At 40.0% G+C, this 24,810-nt stretch overlaps 1 protein-coding gene across 3 annotated transcripts in view; it reads right to left on the bottom strand.

The window, feature by feature from the left end:
* TTC39B (tetratricopeptide repeat domain 39B) overlaps positions 1-24,810 on the bottom strand; it is a 125,806-nt gene that overhangs the window by 35,333 nt on the left and 65,663 nt on the right. For all 3 annotated transcript variants that reach the window (XM_029054996.2, XM_029054995.2, XM_007655627.2), the window contains 5 exons: positions 17,640-17,744; positions 15,318-15,449; positions 13,402-13,478; positions 5,896-5,963; positions 276-340 (listed from right to left, as the gene is read on the bottom strand). In XM_029054996.2, coding sequence (XP_028910829.1) covers positions 276-340; positions 5,896-5,963; positions 13,402-13,478; positions 15,318-15,449; positions 17,640-17,744 — 447 coding nt within the window. The remainder of the gene's footprint in view (positions 1-275; positions 341-5,895; positions 5,964-13,401; positions 13,479-15,317; positions 15,450-17,639; positions 17,745-24,810) is intronic.

Here is a 24,810-nt window from a genome sequence, read left to right as displayed (position 1 = left end):
ACCTTTACGTTCTAAGAGAAAACTGCATTAAATGTTCTCTTAAATACCACACTGGAATTGGTGTTTTATTGGTCATTAACATCCTATGAGTCTTTAAAAGTATAGTTATTTTTCTTTCATCCTATAAATTTCATTGTGACACCTTCCAACCCAATAATAATGCATTCTGCTTACAATATGGGCCCTCCTGGAGTTGAATTACAAAGTGACATAAATCATACTCACCAAATTTTAACACATTTTTAACAATATCATTTGAATCAGTAACAACTTACTTATATATTTGGTAACTTGTTCTGATTTTTAATCCACCTTTGATGAAGTTGATCATATTTTCATCCTGGAAACAATGCAGGATATTATTAGGCATTATACAAAAATTATTTCCCTGATTCACTTATCACTCAGTTTGTGAAAATAAACTTTTTCTAACCACAATCCCTGATCAAGAGGGACCACAAAAAAGGACCCCCAATACATTCATAATAATCTTTTTCTAGGCTATTAGAAACAGTAATGTCTCACCCACAAGCCGGTTTTAACAATTTAACCAATTCAAAGCCTTATTAAAACCACATCTCCTCCAAAAGGCCTTCCCTAATTAAGCCATCCTTCCCTGACTCCCTCTCCTTTCTCCATCACCTATGCAGTTAGATCTGTGAGCCCATCATTAGGCAGGGATTGTCTCTATCTGTTGCCAAATTGTACATTTCAAGTGCTTAGTACAGTGCTCTGCACATAGTAAGCGCTCAATAAATACTATTGAATGAATTAATGTCCTTTGGGCGCTTGGAATTCATCCCACCTTCAGCCCCACAGCACTTATGTACATAGCCGACTAATATCTGTCTCCCCCTCTAGACTGTAAACTCCTTGTGGGCAGGTAACATGTCTACCAACTCTGTCATATTGTACTCTCCAAGTGTTCAGTACAGTGCTCTGCCAACAGTAAGTACTCAATAAACAACAATGATTGAATGAATTGCAAACTGGACATTCACAAAACAGCCAATGCCTAATAAACACCACTTTAAGCTTCCATACACAGAGCTAAGGCGACCCCCTTCTGTTAATTTTAACCTAAGGTTACATTTCTTTCCCAGTGAAGCCCTCTTTTCCCAGCTCCCTCTGCCTTCTGCGTCTATGCACTTGGATCTGTGATCCTTGGATATTTGATATTTGTCCCACCCTCAGCCCTATAGATATTTACAGATCTAAAAATTATTATAAATCCCTTATTTAATGTCTATCTCCCCCTCTGGACTATAAATTTGTTTTGGGCAGGTAACATGTCTACCAACTCTGTTGTATTATAACTCTCCCAAGTGCCTAGTATAGTGATCTGCACACAGTAAGCATTCAAATACCATTGATTGATCGATTAGCCTTCCTCCCACTCAGGGATGGGGTCAGGGACACTTCTGGATGGCTGACCTGCTTTCACAGAAGCTTAGTCAACTTGTCCCCTTATTTGAATACAAAAATGATTTCTTCCTGTCATATAATCCAAACTGTCACTTTTTAACTGATTGCTTAAGAAAAATGGCACTGAACATGGACCAGTTTATTGACAGCACTTATATCTGTAAATGTGCAAATATCTTCTCTTAAAATTCTTTCCCTCCCTGAGAGTAATAGAATCTTGGTTCAATGACCCTAAAGACAAGCTGCAGTATCAATTCATTTTAACAGTTAGACTTTATTGAACAATGAAAGAATCTATTTAATACACATTTCTAGTATAAGCAAAGTAACCAAAAACCTTAAATAAATCAACAAGCACAATATATGAACTGGATTTCCACTAGATGGTGCTCTGGGAGAAGGTTTCTCAACAATGTTTCATATCCCTTGGTATAATACTACTTTTATTTTAGTCTTTGAAAAACATTAACTTTTTATTTCATGGGCATTTAAAATGTGCCTAGTAAAACTAAAAGTATAAAACATGCTTAACAGCTTTAACTATTTAATGATTAACATACCGGAGATGATTATAGCAATGCTAGCATAATTAAAAGAGTGCCAGTTTCTACTCAAGAATTCTCAGTGAGCTAAATGAAATATATGCCTTTTTCAGGACAGAAAAGACTTTCTTAGGCAATGTGAAAAATATTTTAAAACACACTCAATTTAATTTTACAGTACAGTTCAAAATTCACAGCGATACATATACATGGGAAGCAGCGTGGCTCAGTGGAAAGAGCCTGGGCTTCGGAGTCAGAGGTCATGATTTCGACTCCCGGCTCTGCCACTTGTCAGCTGTGTGACTGTGGGCAAGTCACTTCACTTCTCTCTGCCTCAGTTACCTCATCTGTAAAATGGGGATGAAGACTGTGAGCCTCACGTGGGACAACCTGATTCCCCAGTATCTCCCCCAGCGCTTAGAACAGTGCTCTGCACATAGTAAGCGCTTAACAAATACCAACATTATTATTATATAAACCTCTTCGAAAAAGAATATTTCCTAATAATTCACGGCCAATATCATGACAGCCACATTGTTTCACAAGGCTGAGAGGCCACATTGAAAAACAATATGAACTCAGGTTAGGTGAACAATAGTACCAAGTTTGGAAGATTTCATTAAATAAAAACAATCAGCCCTACCTCTGCAATTATATTGCTAAACTTGTAGGAAAACCCGAAAGAATTCTGAATACAGAAGAGCAACTAACATGTCCCTTTTCTTTATAGATTTTATACATTTCCATCATTTCTACACTTCAGTCTACCTCCACAGTACCTCATCACTTAATACCAGTGGAGCATAGTTAAAATGGATTGGGTCAGAATGGTCATGAGAGTTGTGGATGATGGTGATTTCTAAGTCATCATGCTTCCTCACAGAGCACTGTCACATCATGAGACCTCTAGAGGCTCTGCATCATCAGGCTCTGAAATTTTTTTTGACCAAGTATTTCACCCACCCCCAACCTAACCATAGGAAAAATATCATCCTTAGTCACAAAGAAATGACATGCATATTAATTTCACAATATTTTTAGCAGCACTTAAGTCTTCAATTATATGGGATATTTGCCTTTTTGCAAATTTCCACTAAAAACCTTTTACCCTGTGCAGCAGATAGTCTTGGTTAGTGCCTAAAAAAAAACCATGATGGTGCCAGCAACTTCAGGACAATGTAAACTGGTGCTCTGGCAAGTAAGCAAAATGAGAGTGGGAGGATGGACAGATAAGGAAAGAAATGGCAGTTCAAGAGAGAGAAAATACATTTCAAGTCCAAAAATCTTAAGAAAAGTACAGACCAGTAAAATGGGGGAAAAAATGGTATGTAAACACCAGGGCAGAATTCAGTCTTGGGACCCCTGGCATCTTGGCATTAGGCTGAAGAAATCCCCAGATAGTCTTTGGGACTATAGTGCCAGGACTCCTGTCATGTTTTAGAGCATCTGCACTAGAAGCCAATATTAATACATATCACTCCAAGCTCTAAGAGCCCAGGCCCCATTTCTGTTTCTCAGGATGTGTCAGGTTTCCTCCCATTTCAGGGAACCCCTCTGTCCTCAGACACCAATGTAGGCATAGACTGCCACAGGGTTGCACATACACCCTCTAAAATCTGGGAGCCAGCCTAGGCGTCCCAGTGGTCAATTGGTTCCTGGATTGATCATTCTTATCCACATCTATGAAAAAGCAAAGGGGTTTCTGTGTGGCTGGCAACTGTAAACAGCAGTGCTCCAAAAGCAGCACACCACTCTGCTGGTGGCTGGAAAAAGCCCTTGATACTCTGCATGAAAGTCTCCAATTATTTGTAGCTAGTCTGTATATGCTGGCCAAAACACAAATCTAAAAAGCAGACTCTGCTTTTTTCTGTGTGTTGGTTTTAAAAAACAATGGATAATATCATTTTAAATTCAAAGAGCTCTTCCAGAGTTCCCTTCCTAGGGCTAGTTAATATGCAGCTTTTCAAGCTGACAAATCAAGTAAAAATGTCTCACAAATGGGAGAGAAAACCCAAATAACACTCCTGACCTCTTGCTAATTTTCTCAGTGTAGTTGATGACAACTATCTTACCTGTCCCAGAAGCACACCACCTTGGTGCTAACTGACTCCCCTTGAGGTTTTTTACTCCTTATGTACAACCTGTTGATAAATCCTGCATGTTTTCCTTTTACATTACCTCTCGGATGTAACAGCATCCTTGTTCATGCTCTCATTATTGTCCAAGTAGAGTACTACATCAGTCTCCTCACTGGCCTGCATCCAAACTCCGCCCCCCCCCCCCCAGGCTAACCTTCACTCTGCTGCCCAGATCATCTTTCTGAATATCACTCCCATTCTACAAAAACTTCCAATGGTTACCTTTTAGCTCAACAAACAGAAGCTCCTGATGACTGGCTTCACAGCTTTCCACCAGCTCTCTCCTCCTCATATATCTGCTTTCTTCACCCATTATACCCCAACTCACACTCTCTGCCTCTCTGAACTTCTTACTACACCTTGTTCTCAAAGCTCCCATCTCCAACCTATTGCTCATGCCCATCTCACCTCTCAAATCCACCATAACACAGCTCTCCCCTGTTCCAAGTCAAAAACCCACTCCTCCAGAAGGCATTCCCCAACTAATTTCTACCAGTCATGTCATTCCAAAAGCCACATAGCACTTTTTTTAACTTCAATTTACAAACTCAATCTATTCATTTTCCTACATTTTTGATTTTGCCCCTTACATTGGTAATTTTCTTCCTACTCCCACTATACTCATACAATTTGTCTGTTTCCCGCCCTCTCCCCCATTCCCTTTAAGAGTATATGCTCTTCAAGGGCAAGGACTCTGTCTTTTACTTTCATTGTACTCTCCAAAGTGCCCAGAACCATACCGTGCACAGAGTAGACACTTAGTAAATAGCATATTTACTCACATAATTGCCTCATCACATAATTTGCCTATCCCAGTATTTGAGGAGGAAATAAAAACTTATTCTTTGTACCACACAACTGTAAGCAGTAATAGCCCCGCTTCCAGGGGAGGAATAGGTGGATGAGAATGAAACACCACAGCAGCATTGTCTGCAGCATTTGGGAAAGTGCAGTAGAAATAAGATAAGTTGTTTCAAGTGCTCGTATCTTTCTCTTCCTTCTTCCCTCCCTTTTTTCACTTCCTCTCCCTGTGCTATACTTAATTCCTATATGATCTGTGTAATAACCCCATCTCTGCTTTAATGTTACAAAACCTGCAAAAAATGGGACATTTAAATTAATACAATAATATTCAATGAAGCCACCAAAGATAGATAAGGTGCTGAAATCTGCATGAACTGGAAGTTTGGCATGGCCAAATTCCTAAAGCCTTTCTGGCTCAACCATCCTTAAATTTCTAAAGCTCCAGGGATCCGAAAAGTGAGGAATTGGTGATATAGAGTGTAGAAGGGACAGTGTTCTACAGGTGATAACATGAAAAGCACCAACATAATGGGGTTTCTTTAAATTAAAAAAAAAATTGGGATTGCTGCCAGATACAAGAGATATTAGTAGGGGGAGGACAAGATATGGGGTATCTATCCATAGCTCCCACCCCACTCCTCATCTTCACATGGGGAGGAGGTTACACACACCTAGCCTCATATCCTGTGATGTGCCCAGCTGGCAAATGACCATCCAGAGAGGTGTGAACAGAATGCAAGGAGTGGGGAGGGAGGGAGTTATCCTGATCTTTCTAAAAATCATGGACTCCAGTGCAGTTTGACTTGTGAAGTTTTGTCCCTGATTTGAGAAGATAGATTCCTCTGTTTTTCCAAAGAAAAGAGTTATGAGAGCAATACTGATTCTGTTAGTATTGCAAATATTTTTCTACACAGTGAGAGTTACAATCACCCACTCTATACTGGCAATTTAATACTGGCTAAGGATTCAAGTCAAACATTCATTACCTGCACAAATGTCAGTGCTGCCTTCTGAAGTAGACATTCAGCATAACAGATTTCTGCATGCATCTCCTCTATTTGAAAATAAAGGAAAAAAAGTACATATTATAGGAAGCCCCCAAATTAATTAACTTGATATGTTAAAATACAGATGATACTTAGATAACACCGAAAAGGTCAAGTAAAATCTCGATGCCTCCATTGCTAAAAGAACAGAACTGCAACAAATCAAATGCACCCAAAATGCAAAAATAAACAGCAAAAACAGAATTTCCTCAGGTAACGACAGACTCATATAATGTTAAGACACCTGCCAACAATCCAAAGTCAGCTTCAAAATACATTCTCTAATTCTTCTGAAAAAGGTAGATTCAGGCAGCATGGAAGGTGAGAAAGGAATTCAACTGGCTTGAATCAGAGGGAGCAGAGAAATCAGGCATTCTGCAAAATTCCCCAAACAGAAGTGGACAGTCAATTTGTCTCATCTGAATAGCAGATTTGTCTCAACAGATATTGCTTTTTGTACCACTTATGGTGATATGGAGGTTCTTATTGAGAGCAACAGGTGACCTCTGGGTCCAGTCACAAAGACTTCAAGACTGAGAACCTGCCCAGAAGAACTGATTAGTAACATGTACATATATATGCACACATCGTGTCTGATGGACACTATGAATATGTGTATAGAGAGATACTATGTATATATACACACACGATATGTACGCCTATACATATCATATAGATGCATATATACACATATATTATTGTCCATCATACCAAAGGAAGACATCACTGTTGGTGGAATTTATCCATAGGTGCTTTTGTGAGCAAAAAAAACAATGTGGGCCCCACAGCCCCAGCTGCATTACACACCAACAAAGGGTGACCCTTGTCATGCTGTCGGTTTGCCATTTTTCCTTTTACTTCCTTGCTTCATGAACCTTATGGAGCCTCTATTCCAGAGCTACTCCTTTCTTGATTGCAGAGCACTATGCTGTTTTCTAATTGCAGCACATAGCTCATCTCTAGACTGTCAACTTGTTGTGGGTCTGGAACGTGTCCGTTGACTCTGCTGTATTGTACTCGCCCAAGTGAATATTTACCATTGCTTGCTTGACTGATTCTCCTCACATGCTCCATCCAGCACAGCTGTATTGTGATGAACATAGCTTTGGTGTGTAGGACCCTAACTCCATTCTATAACTTCATTGCTTGTGATCGTGGCCTGCCCTTTGATGTTGAGGATAGCCCCTAAGTGACACTGATGGAACTGCTCAAGGAATCTGTTGTGGCATATGTAGGAAGTCCAAGTATCACACCCATAGAGAAGGTTAGACAGCATTACAGTTCTACAGTTCTTTCATTTGATCAGGAAGTCTAATACCATACTTTGATAACTTCCTAAAGGATGTGCTGGCCTTCTTGATTGAGTTTCTACTTCCTTTTCAATTGTTGCATCACTGGTCAGTGTGCTGCCCAAGTAACAAAGTTCCACAGGAGCATTTCTCTCTGGGTTGCCAATATAAATTTTCGGTAGGACACATGGCTTCCTTCTTGCAAGCTCATACATCACCCTTTGTTTTCTTTAGCTTTACTGTCAGCCCGTAATACCTGGCTCATTCAATCAAGGACATGCAATGCCTCCTTGCGTGTGTGTCTCAAGAGTGCAGTCATATGCATACAGTGGTTCTTGAATGACTATTTAAGACTGGACAATGTTCAAAGCCTGAGAGTTCAAAGAGTTTCCCAGAGTAGCTGAAGCATATTCCAACACCTGTATCCAGGTCTCTTTCTGAGTCTTCCAGCATGAATGAGTAGAATAAGTTCAACAGGACCAAGACCACTTACGCATCCCTGCATCAATGAAGGGCAATGGTCTGGACAAGGCACATCTGACAGCCAGCCTTGCAGCCCTGAAATCGTTTCAGGATGTTAATGGATTTTTCAAGATGGCCAAACTAAACCAATTTTTAGAATCCTGATGATGTACTAAGCCAGTGCCTTAGCATCACAGACTAGCAGGGAATCAACAGGGTAGCTGCGTGGCTGGGCCTCGGAGTTAGAAGGACCTGAGTTCTAATTCCAGCTTCACCGCTTGTCTGTGTGACCTTGGGCAAGTCACTTCACTGAGCCTCAGTTTCTTCATCTGTAAAATAGGGAGTAAGACTGAGAGCCCCAGAACTGTGGACAACCTGATTAGCTTGGAGCTACCCCAGCATTAGAACAGTGCTTGACACACAGTAAGCAGTTAAATACTATCATTATTTTAGTGAGCTATTTCCAACTTAAGTGATTCTTCCATCAGAAACCTTCACCCCTGATGGCATAGCCCCAGCCGCATTCCCCTTCTTTTGGCTGTTTCACTGTCCACATACAGCGAGATGTAAATTTGTGGAACTCAGATTGACTACGAATACAATAAACATGGAGTTTTTAGCTCAGACACTACCAACTCTAAGCAGCTATGACTAGTGCTTTAGATCGCTACACCAGCAAATTTTCCATTTTTAAACATGATCAACTGGGCTACTAATGAAAATTCAAATAAGAACCCCTTCTAAAACAAAAGCCCCCAAAAGACATTATAATTTTCCTACAAAACATAAGTTAAACTTAAAACCTACAGGATTTCACTATATTTTTGCTGAGATCCCCTAGCTTGTCCTCCATTTTTAAAGATTACAGTCTCTACCAATGATGAGATTCTATCCACGTGTGGCTGGAAAGTCCAGAGTTCAACCAATATCCGCCTCCATCCTGCATCTACACACAGTTCCTTGCTGTGCTGTTGCATCTGCTCAGACTGTGAAGCCCACAAGGCATGGGGCCTGTGCTTAAATTCCCACCTGTGTATTATTTTCTAGCACCTACTACAGTACTCTGCACACAGTATGCAATTAATAAATACTATTACTACTGCACAGCCTGACACTGTTTCAGAGTCAATCACTGGGTACCCTAATCTTTGAGAAGCCACCACACAGAGGACATTCCTCTCCTGATTCCAGTGCTTTGTACAAAATAAGGGCTTAATAAATACTACCTTCTACCATCACTATTTAGGGCAAGTCACTAAACCTCTTTGAACCTTCCATTTCCTCACCTATAAAATGGGAATAAGGGATCTGCTTTCCCTTTATCTTAGACTGTAAACCCTGTATCGGACAGGGCCTGTATCCGATCTGATTATCTTGTGTCTAGCTAGCACTTAGCACAGTGCTTGGTGCACAGTAAGGGCTTAAATGCCACAACTACTAAAATTTTAAAAGTCTCTGATCTTCCTTTACATTCTTAGCATTCTACTGCCATCAAAATAAGACAGAAAAATCCTTTCCTAAAGTCTTAAAAATGTACAATGTTTGAGTAGACATGTAAAAGTTGCCTAACATTTTAAATCCATAACAAATCTTGGGCATTCTTTATTACACATAAATGTCTGCCTTTAAGGCCAATTTGAAAAGCAATTCTAGGTAACAAACCAGTCAAACCTGAATATTGAACTCTATCAAATGTGGAAACAATGAATGGGTGTGAAATACATTAACAGACAAGGTGTTCTTGTCTGTCTCCCCCGATTAGACTGTAAGCCCGTCAAACGGCAGGGACTGTCTCTATCTGTTGCCGACTTGTTCATTCCAAGCGCTTAGTACAGTGCTCTGCACATAGTAAGCGCTCAATAAATACTATTGAATGAATGAATGAACCCTTCAGAAAGCCTAATTAAATACATGTTCTGTCGCAAAACACTAGCCATTTAAGACTACAGGAAAATTACTGTGGAAAAGCAAATCACATACTGATGCCACACTGTGGTTCAATGTTTTGACTTTTTCTCCTTGAACAAAGTATGTTTGGGTTTTAGTAACAGTTAAAAGGCACACTGAGAATAAATTTGACTTGTTTAATAAAATTAAGGTTATAAATTTTGGTTAATTTTTCATGCATGCTATTTGAGTTCAAAAGTCAAACTGATGCAGAATGAGCAGGCGCTAGAATACTTCATGCGCACAGACCCTTTGCTTCCTCAAAAATCACATCTTGTTGCTCTTTTGAAATACTAACGTTGGCACTGTTTTCAAAACTGAGGTCAATGACCAAACTAGAATTTTGGTTCCCACTGTATTAGCAATTGGCTTGAGATATTTACAAGTAACCTGGTCTGGGCCAGAAGAAGGTAGCAGGGAGTCCATACTTTTGGATTACAGGACATGCCAGCTCCAACATCATCAGTTCCTCCAACACAGAGGCAGTCAGCTTGTCTAGTGTGCCTGAGGCTATGGAATTTAAGCACCCTCTCTTCCCACAGTTTCTAGGCCCTTTTTATGTTAAAGACAGGGACAAGATACTGTCTACCTTGGAGCCACATAATCCTGAATCCAACTCTCAAATCAGCATTGGAGTAGACTGGATAATTCCTAGCTCATTTCAGGGTTCATCATTTCCCCAAAACCAACCCATTTTATAGCAGCAGAAACCAAAGATATGCCTAGTAGATATGGACCAATTATTAGACTTGGGTTCATAACTTTGAGCTCCAAAATATAGGCTCAATTTAATTTTCCAGAACTTAAAATAGCTACATCATGCCATTGGAGAATTGTAATAGACCTTTCACAAATGTAAGTCATGAGGTACACAGCTGACATGAAGATTTTCAGCAGCAGTACAGAATTCAAAGCTTGCATTAAATCTGCTTTAAAGGTAGCATACTATTTTACAACACAGTTAGCCACAGAAACAGACAACCAAATCAAGATGGCCAGCACTGGGGAGAATGACAGAATTTGGTGACCACAGGTTGTCTGGCTTCATATCAAATCAAAGGTCCCTGAAGATATAGCTTATATGGCTGCGAGACCTAGACCTACCAAAAAAAAAAATATATATATATATATTTACACACACACACACACACACAGTGTCTTCAGCAATTTCATCAAGATACCTACGTATCCTACTTAACATCAATTGGGATGAAGGAATTATCAATCCTGAGGTCTTGGAATGCAGTAAACTCACCAGCACTGAGACAATGGTCATCACAACGTAACAGTACTGGGAGGTATACGAGAGAAGAATTTAAGAATAGAGTCATGGCTCTATTGTGAACTGAAAGAGGATATATATAGGTAAGGAGGGTAGAACAGCCATTTAAAGACATACTGAAGCATAGGGACAAACAACATGGCATAAAAGTGGCATCCCCTCAGGCAAGGCACTAATAAAATCTTATTTATAGTGTAAGCTCCTCAAGAGTAGGGGCTGTCGCTTCATTCATTCAATTGTATTTATTGAGTGCCTACTGCGTGCACAGCACTGTACTAAGCCCTTGGAAAGTACAATCCGGCAACAGATAGATTCAATCCTTACCCAACAACAGGCTCGCAGTCTAGTGACTTCTGTTTTAATAGTATGCTCCCAAGCACTGAGTATAGTGCTCTGCACATACAGATGTTCAAGAAATACTGACAATGGTGATGATACATGACTCTATATATACTGACCCTGGGGATCCTAGGGTAGGCTCATATACTCACTTATAGATGGCTTATTCTGCCTGCTCTCTATTTTCTTGTCTGCTTATATTAAGGAATATTTTCAGTATCTTGGCCAGAAAAAACATTCAGGTGACCAGAAAAACAACAACTATAATTGTGGTATGTATCAAATATTTACTATGTGCTAAGCACTGGGGTAGATTCAAGATAATCATATCAGGCAGAGTCTTTTCCCTACACTGGGCCCACAGTTTAAGAGAGAGAGAGAGCAGACAAGAATATTTGAGCTAGCTAGACCTATAACCAGAGGATTTATTGGCAAATAGGAATTGAAGATGCCTAAATGGGCTGAGTTCAAAGGGAACGTGGTTATAAAAGGGTTCTGCGACTCATAAGGCTATAGGGTTTATAGTTTTATATTACGAGCTTGTTACCTGATGTTTAAAGGTACTACATGTTTACGAGTTTACTTCTTGGTCTGTTTAGCTTGATCAGGGGAAAAAAAAAAAGTACTGGTTTCCTAGGAACAGCCCAGCTGTAAACTTAATAAGACCACTTGGCCAAGATGATTAGTGAGTGGCTCAAGGTTGTAAAATATATTGGGGAAAAAACTCTTAATTCAAACATTTGGGAACCATCACCTGGAGGACTAACACTTAAGGGGAAACCCCCCTCACCCGCTCCCCCCACCCCCAGCCATTCCACTCTTGGGTAACCACAGCCAAAGTGTTCCTGAACAAGCTAACCACCTGCAGCTTTCATTTCTTATCCCTCACAATGCCCCTGGGCTTGGTGAGATCCCCCTGGTGTAGTCTGGGGTGTGAAGATGACAGCTAGGACCTACCTGAAATACTTTACCCATTAGAAGGTAAAAGCCCATCTGTCAATTCAGTCTGGCCCTTCCACTCTAGGGATTAAGGAAGTGTGGAAAGGCAGCCCAGTGGTAAAACAAAACAAAACCTGGTCATTCATGGATGAGATGATTGGAAGAAGCACAATTCAGGGTCAAAAGAAACTATCTGTGCACATGCTTATGTGCGGCACTGGGCCCTGCAAATACTATCATGTGAGTTTTCTTTAACATGGGGTAAACAAGAACACAACTTCCAAGAAATAAAGGAATAGAAATGTGATAATATGAGACCGGGGAGGCAGGAGGTTGACTTGGGCTGGAAATCAGGGGAGGGAAGAAGAGGAGGGGGATTTTATTTTTCGGTCAAAAATCCTGTCCAGGAGAATGATATCTATTGGGTTGCATGATCCCTAGTGGTTTTTATAGCAGAGTCATGTTTCACTTGGACCACTTGTTCTTGCCCCAGAAGAAGCCCCTCCTAATCACCTTTATTCTGCAAGGAATAAAAAAATCTACACACTCCAAATTCATAAGCTTTTGTTCTCGTTAATTCCTTCTGTTGCTCATAATTTTATAAAATGTATTTATAACTTACATCCCTCATGGAAACACCAACCCATAAGCCACCCATTCACAGGAATACATTTCACCCATCTAAATAGATACAGATCAGCAGAGCTCTGTATGTAAAAGCTAACATTAAGCAAATTATTTGGTTATCCTTGCCCTAGAAATCCATGCCACCATTAGTTTGAGTTGAACCATCATAAAATTGATCTGGTCATCTCCATGAAACATCTCTATTCCTATTGAAGACTCTAGGCATTAGCAACACAGTACAGCCAGTTTTCCCATAACGCATGCTTTCACTATGCATTTGGGATAGTGCATCACGGGGAATTAGGGAAGGTTCTTCTGACAACACACATCTGCCTGGAGAGAACATGATGCGATGTCAGAAGAAGCTGTAGTACGCATACCCACCAGGTCAGTCAAGGCGTGTGTACTGCAATGCCCGCTTCTTCAGAGACAAAATCCCCACATCTTCAGAGAGCTGACTGTACCTGACATTCACTCTATAACACCCACAAATCATATCATGCTTGAACTGTGATCTCTTAAGACAGGGAGTCACACACAGTTAAATGCAATTACTCTTACCTTCACTCAGTTGTTCCACTGATGGTTTGGAAACCAAACTGGACAGAGATTCTACCATTGTATTTCTTTTCCTGAATCTGTTGTTGGTACACAGGAAGAGGGAGAAAAAGCATACAGAATGAGCAACATGGTTATTATTTTCATTTGGTACTCATATTCCCCAATTACTGAAAATGAAAAGGTTATTCTTAATGAACTATTGGAAGGATGGCCAAGCCAAGAAGTATATTGATTTTTCAAAAATCACCATTTTTTCTGAGACACAAGCCGGAATGGAAATACCTCAAATGTCTTAGAAGTTGGGTTTCTTTGGGCCAGAAACTGCTAAGATCAGCATCTTCAGTGAAATCCACAGTGATTTCTTATTCACCAATACCATAGGAACACCAGAAATTTACCTGCACCTTTATTACATTACCTAAAATCTGGTCAGAGTTGTGATCATTCAAAATTGGGGGCTGATTGCCTTTGCTTTTAAAATCTCCCAAAATGTTCTGCCTTAATATAGACGGTATATGAAATTTCAGGTCAGTTCTTTTTTTAAGATCTCAACTATTTCACCCATCCTTAAGATTAAACAGCCAAAAAGCATGTCATTCTATATTTCTTAGTGGTTAAAAAAAAGCATGCATCTGAACACTGGAATCAAAAAGGGACTATCGCATTGGTTAGACTTCAGATGTCCTGCCTTCATTCAACTGTATTTATTGAGCACCTACTGTGCGCAACACACTGTACTAGGCACTTGGGAGAGTACAACAATAAACAGACACATCCCTACCCACAATGAGTTTACAGTCTAGAAAGGGAGACAGATATTAATGTAAATTACAGATAAGAACCTGTACATTTAGTTCTCCTGTAATGTAGGGGTTACATCCTGACGTGCCTATGCACTTGGATCAATATCTTTTAAGCACTTGATATTCACCCCACTTAGGCCCACAGCATTCATGTACATATCCATAATTTATTTTAATGGATGTCTCCTACTCTAGACTAAGATCCTGGTGGGCAGGAAATGTGTCCTCCAACTCTGTTGTAGTGTACTCTCCCAAGCACTTAGTACAGTGCTCTGAACAAAGTAAGCACTCCAATACCATTGATTGGTTGACAACCCCTATATTAAGAAAACTAATATTGGAACATGTGGGCTTTGATTGGTGTCATGAGCACATGCAAAGCAATTTCTACCATCATTGTATTCTATCCAGATAGGCAGGAATCATTGGAAGTATATTTCCTAACAATGTTCCTTCCCAAAGATGTAGTAAAAATACATGTTATGGAAGAACTGAGCATTCTTTAAAATTGGATGGACATGATAGCTAGTTTATAGTTCCATAATTCAGATTGCGTTTAAGAAAGGGATGATCTTTGCCTAGCTTCGAGTAAATCTAAAGTATTTTGTAATACTTTTCATTCTTTTGTAACTCCAAACAGACTGAAATCTGAAACTTTTCTTCCCATCCCATCAAAAGGAGCAGTGGGACCTTGGGCAAGTCACTTCACTTCTCTGTGCCTAAATTACTTAAATTGCCCATTTAGACTGTGAGCCCGTTGTTGGGCAGGGATTGTCTCTATCTGTTGCTGAATTGTACATTCCAAGTGCTTAGTACAGTGCTCTGCACATAGTAAGCACTCAATAAATACGACTGAATGAACGAACTGAATCTGTAAAATGGGGATTAAGACTGTGAGTCCCATGTTGGACATGGGCTGTGTCCAACTTGATAACTTTGTATCTACCCCAGTGCTTAGAACAGGGCCTGGCACATAGTAAGCATTTAAATGTCATTAAAAAAAAGAGGCAATTGTTTAATTATGCACATAAAGTAAATTTGTACCTCCAAAAAATAATAAATACAGCCTGTATTTACAATCTCAAATACAGTATTAAAACAATTCATGCTTACCTTTGGCAAGTTTGCAAAGCTTCCTTCATTGTGGTAATACCCATTTGAATATCCTGCTGTTCAAAGGTCATGGCAGCCTGCATTACTAAAATAGTGCTGTAGCCCAAGGCATGGTACATGCTTTCTTTAGACCTGGGAAGACATAGGACCTTAATGTACTTGAACTTGGCTAGAGGAGAAGGCCAGGGTTTCAAGAACAAGACGACAAATTACTTCACTACTATTACTAAGGGTTGTAATAATATTTGTCCATCACTGATGGCTACAGGCTTTATGCACACAACTTGATCTGCATAACTCAGACCCCAAGAAACTATTTTAAGGATTTTCAACAAATCCTGGAATGATGATGGTTCAAACAGCTCTCCTTTATGGAGGCCCAAGGGAGCACATTAAAGATGAGTTTTAGTGGAGGAGGGTTGATTGATGAGCATGGTAGAGGTCAAACATGTAAGAACACAGAAGGGCCAAAAATTTCAAGAATTAATATCTTTCCAAAGTAAATGCTGGCTCTGAAAGTGAAATTTCTTTCCTATGAATGTATTTAAAGTCTACTGATTTCAAATATGCTTTAAATCCTTCATATGACATTTTAGACTGAAGCTTGGCTACTTCTGGATTTTCCTTGGAATAAAAATGTAAACATTTTCCATCATAAAAAAATGAGCTGATTCAATATTCATGGAATTATATGAGTCCCATAAGTTATTCAACTCTAGATTTTATAGGCCATGAAATCTCCAGTCTGGTCTCTAAACTCAATCATCAAAACAGATTTTTGTTTTTAGTTTAAGTGTTAATAGCTAGCAGTAACAGCTCTATTTAAAAAAAAAAATGCCAGCCCACATAAAACTCAATTCCTTTTGCCCTGAAAGTAGCTTAAGCACCCCTTGGTATTTCACAACTTAAATACAGCTTGCACCACCTTTCCAGAGCTATAGCCTAGGATAATGGTTTCACAACTTTAATTTTTAACTAAAATCATCACTTCCTGTAAGGAAAACTGCTGCCACTGAATAAAAATATACGGTCCAAGTATTTGTCTCATATACTTTCACTCTCTCATCTACTCACTGTTTCATCTTCCAGCTTTACGTAGTTGAATTCCAAATCTAAATCTCCAGCCCTTTTCTTGCTCTCAAATGATAACCCTAGGCATAACCCAAGTGTTCCAATACTCCTCATTCCAACAATACATTTTACTCGAGAAGCAGCTTTGCCTAGTGGATTACGCAAGGGCCTGGGGGTCAGAAGGACCTGGTTGTAGTCCCAGTTCCACCGCTTGTCTGCTGTGCGACCTTGGGCAACTCAACTTCTCAGTGCCTCAGTTACCTCACCTGTAAAATGGGGATTATGACTGTGAGCCCCACATGGACTGTGTCCAACCTGATTACTTTTACCTACTGCAATGCTTAGTATAGTGCCTGGCACAAAATAAGAACTTTACAAATACCCACACACACAAAAAAAAGATGACAATACTTAGCAGTTAGTGCCATTCTACAATAAAGTCATACAAATCTCAGGGGTGTGTGCATTCTCTCCCTCCTTCAGATTACTTTTCTCCAGAAGTTTGAATAGGTTGGGGATTAGGGATTAGGCCACTGTAGTGAGTGAGAGGCAAGGACAACTGGCTGGTTAGCAGTTAGAGTGTTGGTAGGCTTGACAAATTGAGAAATGAATGCACTTAGATGAGTAGGTTTAACAAATTGAGAAATGAATGCACTTGAGTGACTGAAAAAAAACAACAATTGATACTGGTAACTTCTATAGGTCTGTCATTTATGCTAGGCCAGAGAAGGAAGCATTGATGTACCCTCCAAGGCGAGCCCTGACTCCTCCATACTCTTTCCAATGCCTCAAGCCACTGCCAGGATATGGAGAGCTTTCTCCTACTCACACCTGAATCCTTAAGTGGCTTTCAGAGCCACTGAGACCTCCAGAGATACCCGAGGGATGTAGGATGGGACCAGTGTGGATGGAGGATATCCAGTCACCCCAAGAAACCTTCATTAGATTCTGCTGCATGGAGTGATCCTGGGCCTCTTTATTCCAAAGTTTCAAAGCGGCTCCAGGGAAGTCACAGGCTGAGATCCAGTTCAGACAAAAGTCCCCATGCAGCATTTTCCCACAGGAGATTCACACCCCCACAGGCTGTGGCACTGACCTGGCCTCCAGGGTTCCTTTGGCAGGAGTACAAAACAACATCCTTAGGCTAAAAATACATACGTGGCCATATTTTTCAAATATTACCTCTTATGCTATTTGTAAAATATTACCTCTTATGCTATTTGTAATTCAAAGAAACAAAGTTCTACATACCATGGTCGAAGTAATTCCAGGGCTTCTGAGAATTTATTATTTAGAAATAAGTTTAGAGCCATTGTACATTCTTCTAGGGCACACTTGAGATCCATCTTGGATGCCCTAAACATCCAAAAGAAGGAAACGTATTGAGCAAATTGCTTTAAATTTTTACTTCCCCTTCTCAACACAATCTATACCAACCAATTTCTCATCTTGCGTGCTTTCCCACACGACACAAACTGCTTATTCATTCATTCGTATTTACTGAGCGCTTACTATGTGCAGAGCACTGTACTAAGCGCTTGGAAAGAACAGTTTGGCAACCAATAGTGCTTAGGCTGATGATGTGCTGTCTGTCCCTGCAGGTATCTCTCCCACACCACCACCCTGGGCCCCCCCAAAAAAAGAAAAATTCTCCAAAAAGTAGGCCATTCTACAAGTTTGACAAACAAAATTACAATTGAGAATGTGTTACATTTTAAAGAAAGAACCCTCAAAAGGGATTGGCACTGTTACTCTGTCACTAGTATGTAGATAACACTTCACTAAATACAAAGGATGACCTACCAAAACCAATAGCCCTGCTATCTCCTTGTGATCACCTGAAATATACACCTAGCTGAGAAAAGACTTAATCACAATGTCCCTGAATTCAGACTCAAGAAACTGAAGCAGTGGTAAGCAGCCCAGGAGCTCTGCTTGAGTTATTCCTACTTTTGTAACTCTCAGACTCTACAGTCAAAAAATGTCTTCACTAACGTTCAGTAGATCAGAAGGCAATTTTCTTTGACACACAGTGGTCATTTTCCAACAAACTCAATCATGTTCTTCCCAGACCCCACTGAATTAGATCCATTCTAAGATGCTGCTAAGTCTAGCCAACTATCAATATAACTAACCTAATCCTCTAACTAATTCAGGACAAATGGCTAATTTGACATCTGGGAATTCATTTTACAAGGGGTGCCAGGAGAAAAGTGAAGCAAGTGATGCAACCCCATATCCCAGTTATACAGTAGTGGACAATAATGTGGATTCATTTTTCTTCCAATCATCAGATCCACTAACTCTTTGTATCCCCATTCTTATCACGGAAGGATTTTATTTGACTTGGATGTATTAGCAGCAGCAGCAGCACTTACTGAGCACCCATTAGGTGCAATGCATTATACTAGGTGCTTGGGAACTACAGAATAGGGAAATGACAATCCCTGCCCATAAAGCTTATACTTTAACAAGGGAAAAACACAAACATTTTCATCTAGATGGTTTTTCGACAGCTTATACCCAAAGTTGATGAAATTTGAGATGAACCTCAGTTTACTCTTGCTTCTATGAAAGCTGATCAAAAAGCTTCAAAACAAATGAAAAATTGTAGTGTAATGACAGTTTTGCTCTGCATAAAATAGTCCCTTAATGAATACCACTGATTAAGATCCATGACTCACAATGTAAACACACAAATCAAGGTTAACTCTCAGCCTAAGTCTTAACCTGTACTGTCAGGGGTCTTGAACCTATTAAAGATCATAAAGTATATTGGGTGAGTAGAATCAGAAGCCATGTCTTTATAGTTGGTGTAATTCTCCTAGCCTCGTTTCATCAAGAATACCCGGCTGCTGTAAAACAGGTTAATGAAGGTTTAAGATGTATGCTCATTAGCTGTTACTGCTGAGATTTTTCTTCTTCATTAAATTTTTATTAGTTTTTTTTTTTTAAAGCACTGCCAACCATCACTACAAAGAGTTTCACTGTACCTATGTTGAGAACTTAACTCATTTAAAAAAAAAAAGAAAAGAAAAGAAACTGGTCATTTTAAAGCTGCCCTCTTAAAGAAATTGTTCTCCCACACACTTTTCTATATATTCATATATTTCTTCAACATGACTCAAAGAGCTGAGTTTTCTGAGACAGGTCAACTCGAAGAGGCTCACATCCAGACTGGCATTGAATGGGGTAATCTTCCATTCAGGCTGACTGATTAGACATAACTGACTGGTTAAGTTGGGCTGGACCAATCATATTTGAGTGCTTACTATGTGCAGAGCACTGTACTAAGCTCTTGGGAGAGTACAATATAACAGAGTTGGCAGATCATGCAGAGCTGGGAAGGCAGGAGAGATGCAGGCCCTCTCACTGATGGCCACGAAGACACTAAGAGCAAGTCCCTCCACTACACAGCAAGCTCCTTGAGGACAGAGTTCATATCTAATTCTATCACATTATACTCTCCCAAGTGCTTAATACAGAGCTCTGCACCCAGTAAGCAATCACCACTGATTGACTGGCACACAGCAGTCTGACTTAAGGATGGCTGCATGGACTGTCTGCTGCATTTATCCCATCTGGAGGTTAGGAAAATACTGAAAAGGAACCTGAAATAACATTCCCAAAGTTGAACCACGCTACTGGACAAGATGCAGGAAGACACAAATTTCTCAACCTCAACTACAGCAAATCAATTCTAATGCTAAAGGGATTGTATTGAAAACAAAACCATTGAGTTTTTGCTACCTTGACTATTACTTTGATAAATGTACACAATTCCTTTAAAATAACCTATCATTTAAAAACAGAAAACACAGAAGGCAAAATATTTTAATAAGAGTGAAATAGAAGAGAAGCAAAATATACCACGGTTCACTACATGATCTAGACTCCACCTTTGTTGACTACAAAGACGTAATGATTAATAAAAAAAAAATTGAGATTATATCCTGGTACTAATGGTATATAGACTGAAATGGTGGCATATTTAAATTTAATCTGCATTCACATTTTCTTTCCCACCATTACACAAACACTTTGACCACTTAGTTAAGTTACACAATGAAGGTGTATCTGCCCCAAGTGTTACAGAACAATTGAGATTCAATAATCTAATCTGAATAACCAGAAAAGAGATTTGTTACTAGGGGAAAGAGTGGTGTTTTTTTCCCCAGAATGGCTGATGTATCACATTTACAGGTAATTGTTCAATTCTCTACTTCCTTTTCACCGGGAAAACCATAATTGTAGCTTTTGAACAGCATTTTTGGTTCTGCTCCGTGAAACTGCAAAATAAAATCTTGCTACAGGCATATAATTCTAGGCCACAAGCCACTGTTCATAACTTCAATAGTTAGGGCATTTTCTCAATGCTCCATTGTGCCTAACTGCTTTAATAGGATTATGTTTTTGTTTAAAGAGTGAACTTTTTCCCATAAGCACATGTGCATCTATGTATCATTTAAAAGTGAAATAGGATCTCCTCTAAATCTTTCCTGGAGGTCTTTAAAAACAGGATTATGTGTTGGTGTTGTTTTGTGTTGAAAGTAGGGGAATGTATTAAGAAAAAAAAAAACCTTTCAGTTGCCTCCAATTTTAGGTTTCTGTGACTCATCCTAAGCCTGCTCTGGATGAGTCAGTAGGCATTGCAGTAGAATCAAACTCTAATTACTTGGGTTATTTCAATGGATGGTCTACCATCTGATTTAGCATAAAAATAGAAATTAAATTAGAAAAAAACCCATCCCTATCTTCAGCTGCTTTTTCCTCCTTTCTTACTCCAAAATTCCATCCCAGATTCCTTCTTCAGCATCATCTCCACTCCTCTTTACCTTTCTGTTTGGGATTGGATTGCTGTTTATAACTAGCCCCTAAACTATGAATATCCACTTCATTTCGATTTGAGGCTCGGCAAAAACAGAGACTTCACCACAGGCCGAAAGAAAACAAATCTGATCTGCTTTCCAATTCCCCACAGGATCTAATATCAAAACGTCCCCAAACTGAGGCTAACAAGTGATCCAGACAATTCAAAGCAACTGAGACTCCCAAGGGAGTGCTCTGCACATAGTTAGCGCTCGATAAATACAACTGAATGAATACTTTCCCCAAACCCCTTTTTTCTCTGCAACACTAGGATAGCTTCCGAATTTCCTCACCAACCCAGCTAGCCCAACTAGTCACTCCCCTGCCCAGATCAAATATTTCATTTCCTATAGTAGTCTGGTACCTTGTTTTGCATTATTACTTGAGAAAATGAGCAGTTTTTCCGTGTTCAAAGGAACCAAGTCTCTAAGTCGCCCATAAAAGAGAGTGGTGTATTGTTTATTGAATATGGACAGGGTGCAGCGCACTGTAGTAACTGCTCAGGAAGTACAAAACAAGGAAATGACAAGTTCCCTATCCACAAAGAGATTACACTTTAATGGCAGAGAAAGATATATTTACAAAATATTTACAAAAAGAACAATCGAGAGATAATTGAATATACAACTGAATAAACATGTAAGTGATGAGGATGGGTACAATTAAGTATATGAATGCTAAAGACTGCTGATAGATTTAAACAGCTTGGGGTGCTGGAAACTAATTGGGAAAGGCTTATTCGATAAGGTTGGATTTCAGGAGGGCTGTGAATATGGGGAGAGTTGTGGTCTGTGGGAAACAGTGAGTGAAGGGATGGAGGTGGGAGAGTAGAGAGCAAGGTAGAATTCAGAGGTAAGTTTGGGTGGAATGAAGAGAACTAGTTGGAGAGGAGCCAATGGAGAGAGCAGATATATAAGGTCACTATCATTTTTCCTTTAAGCTTTTCGTTTAACCAGTTTTATTTTTAAAAAGAAGAATTCCATTTCACCTGTGACAATTTGCCATTGCCTAAAGTCATATCCAATACCTGCCCTTATTAAAGCAGCCTATTCACCTAATGTCTACAGTTGGTAATTGTGCCTCAAGTTGCGGCAAAACCCTTGGCTGCTACTGGATGAGTAGGAAGGGAACCGGGGAAGACAAAAAGAAATGGCTGAGGAAGATCATGCCAGTTTCCCAGAGTCTGTTCCAGCATGTTTTCTCTCAAGAGCTAGCTCATAAATGTGGTAAAGCACATCATAATCTCCTTCTCCTTGTGTCCTCCTGAGATGGTGAAGAAGAAACTCTGAATGTCACAGTAATACCGAACACTTTACAAAGGTAAAAGACTACTATGATTCTGACTCCCCCAGGGTGAGGAGGGCACCTGGGCTGGATGGGCCTAAACCATCCTGATTTGGCAATGGAAACCCTGAGCCTATGGAAACTTTAGGACACTTATACTGGATAGTAGAAAGGTTCTCCAAAATACTCTATGCCCCATTCTAGAAAACTAGAAACTCACAATTTCAGATTAAACCATTTGCAAAATGACAAGTGTGATGAGTGAGACCAAAAGCAGAGAAAGAAATGAGGATTCCTATCCGCAATGGCAAAGTAAAGCTACCAGTCTTCTCCCCAACTACACCCCACTCCAACTAGCCACTGCTCCTCTTTTTGAAGATAATTGATTCCTAAAGCTTCAGCAGAAAAAGTCTTTGAAAGGAGCATAAGTGTCAGAAGCAATGCCTAAAATGCATAACTTTCTCCATGTTAGCTTTTCACTTGTAGTCATGGTAAGAGAACTCACTGGCCCACTGACTGGAAGCTTTTAGGGTTTACAAATGGGAGAAGGAAGGGAATGGGCAGGAAAGTGACCCAGTTATCACCACCCCTCCTTTTGGAGTGGAACAAAAAAGGGTTAAGAAATACCCTTGGCTGACATATGCTGAGAAGAGGTCTTTAACTTTTCACTGCTACACTTCTGGTTCTACATCATTAACACAATCTGCTGTGCCTCTTCTGCAAACATAAAAATGGTCACCTAATCTGTTTCTCGCCATCTCGAGAACACAGCCACTGTACCTGATTTGGATTTGAAAATGCTAAAAAGTGTTCTCCCTTCCCTGATTCCCCAAAAAATGTGTGTGCCCTCATCACCATGCATGTATTTCCTTCCTTAGCACTCTCTACACTACTTTTAGCCTGGAACAGTAGTTACAGAGAAGTGTAACGGTGAATAGGATGTCATCAGGCTGGCAGCCTCCAATGGCTTGTGGGTTCTGTGAGGGCAATGGATAATTTGCCCCTGAATGGCCAGTATGACATCGATGCCCCATAATTTAATTCAGCAGTGGGAAATGTGCATCTCTTTAAAGGACTTCACACAGTGCCGCCACCACCACAGAGAGACTGCAGACAAGTGATTAATCCCAACTAATTCCTTCAAGCGTTTTGTCCCCTTTAATGTGGAACTCTGGAATATCAGCTACTCGCAGCATCTTTCAGATCTTCAGAAACAATATCAGAATATGGCAGTTAGATGAAGGAAGCTCAGAATTTAGGTGCCTATGTTTACATTTTTATCAGCTTCTGTGTAATCTAGAAAGGTGAATGGGAGAGGGGCAGCAGGAGAACAAACTAAAGGGCAGCCTCCAGACCCATAACCTGCCTCCAAGGATCAAGGGAGACCTTCCTTATCCCACCTCCCTTCCCCACTGATGACACTGGCTCAGGGGTACTGTGGCCAACATAGCCCTAATCCTAGCCTCACAATGGACCTGCTTGGTCTTATACTTAGTATTATGGAGCATCCCTTGAGGGGTCCTGTAGCAGCAGCAGCAGTTAGCACTGTGTTAATAGTGCTGTTCCTGCATCACTGATTAACTGGTGACCCGGCCTGACGTTTCCCACATCTCAGAACAGGTCATGGATATGGAGGCTCTCTCTTAGCACTTGCTCTGGAGAGTAGCCCTGAGAAGCAGAGAGAAATAGTGCCTGGCAGAAAGGGGAGGGGGGTACACAGAGACAAGAGGAAGGAGAGGAAATAAGTGCCATTTTTTTTTTTTTTTCCAGAGGATGAGCTGTCACATCCTCTTATTTACCTGCTTTCTTCCCCTACTTCAGGCCTGTTGGCTCTCATCACTCCTCAGTTTAACAGGACTCTGCTTATGATTCGCTCATCTGCTATTCACTGCTCACACCTTTTGTTGAAATCTAGCAATTGCACTCATTTCCTCACAGAAATAGCTCTCAGTTTTTCGAATATACAGTGACAGTAAAGCACCATTATTTTTAGGTCTGGTTATATCACACAATCTGAGTTTGTTGCAAATGTAGAGTGGATAGAATTCACTTCCACCCCCAAATCAAAGCATGATACTTTTTTTTTGAAAGTCTTTTAAGCTTGCTAAATTTACAATTCATTTTACACTTTTCCTTAACAGAAAAATCTGACTAATGTTGATTTTGTAATTTTACCCTCTACTTATTGCTCGCTTTGTATTTACTTGATCAATGCTATCTGGAACCTAAAAGCCAAAGAAGACTGCCTTTCATTTCTTATTGTTTACAT

The sequence above is a fragment of the Ornithorhynchus anatinus genome, chromosome X5 (genome assembly GCF_004115215.2).
Source record: "Ornithorhynchus anatinus isolate Pmale09 chromosome X5, mOrnAna1.pri.v4, whole genome shotgun sequence".
Lineage (NCBI taxonomy): Eukaryota > Metazoa > Chordata > Mammalia > Monotremata > Ornithorhynchidae > Ornithorhynchus > Ornithorhynchus anatinus.
Note: the sequence above shows the minus strand (reverse complement) of the source record. Positions and strands in the feature narration are given on the sequence as shown.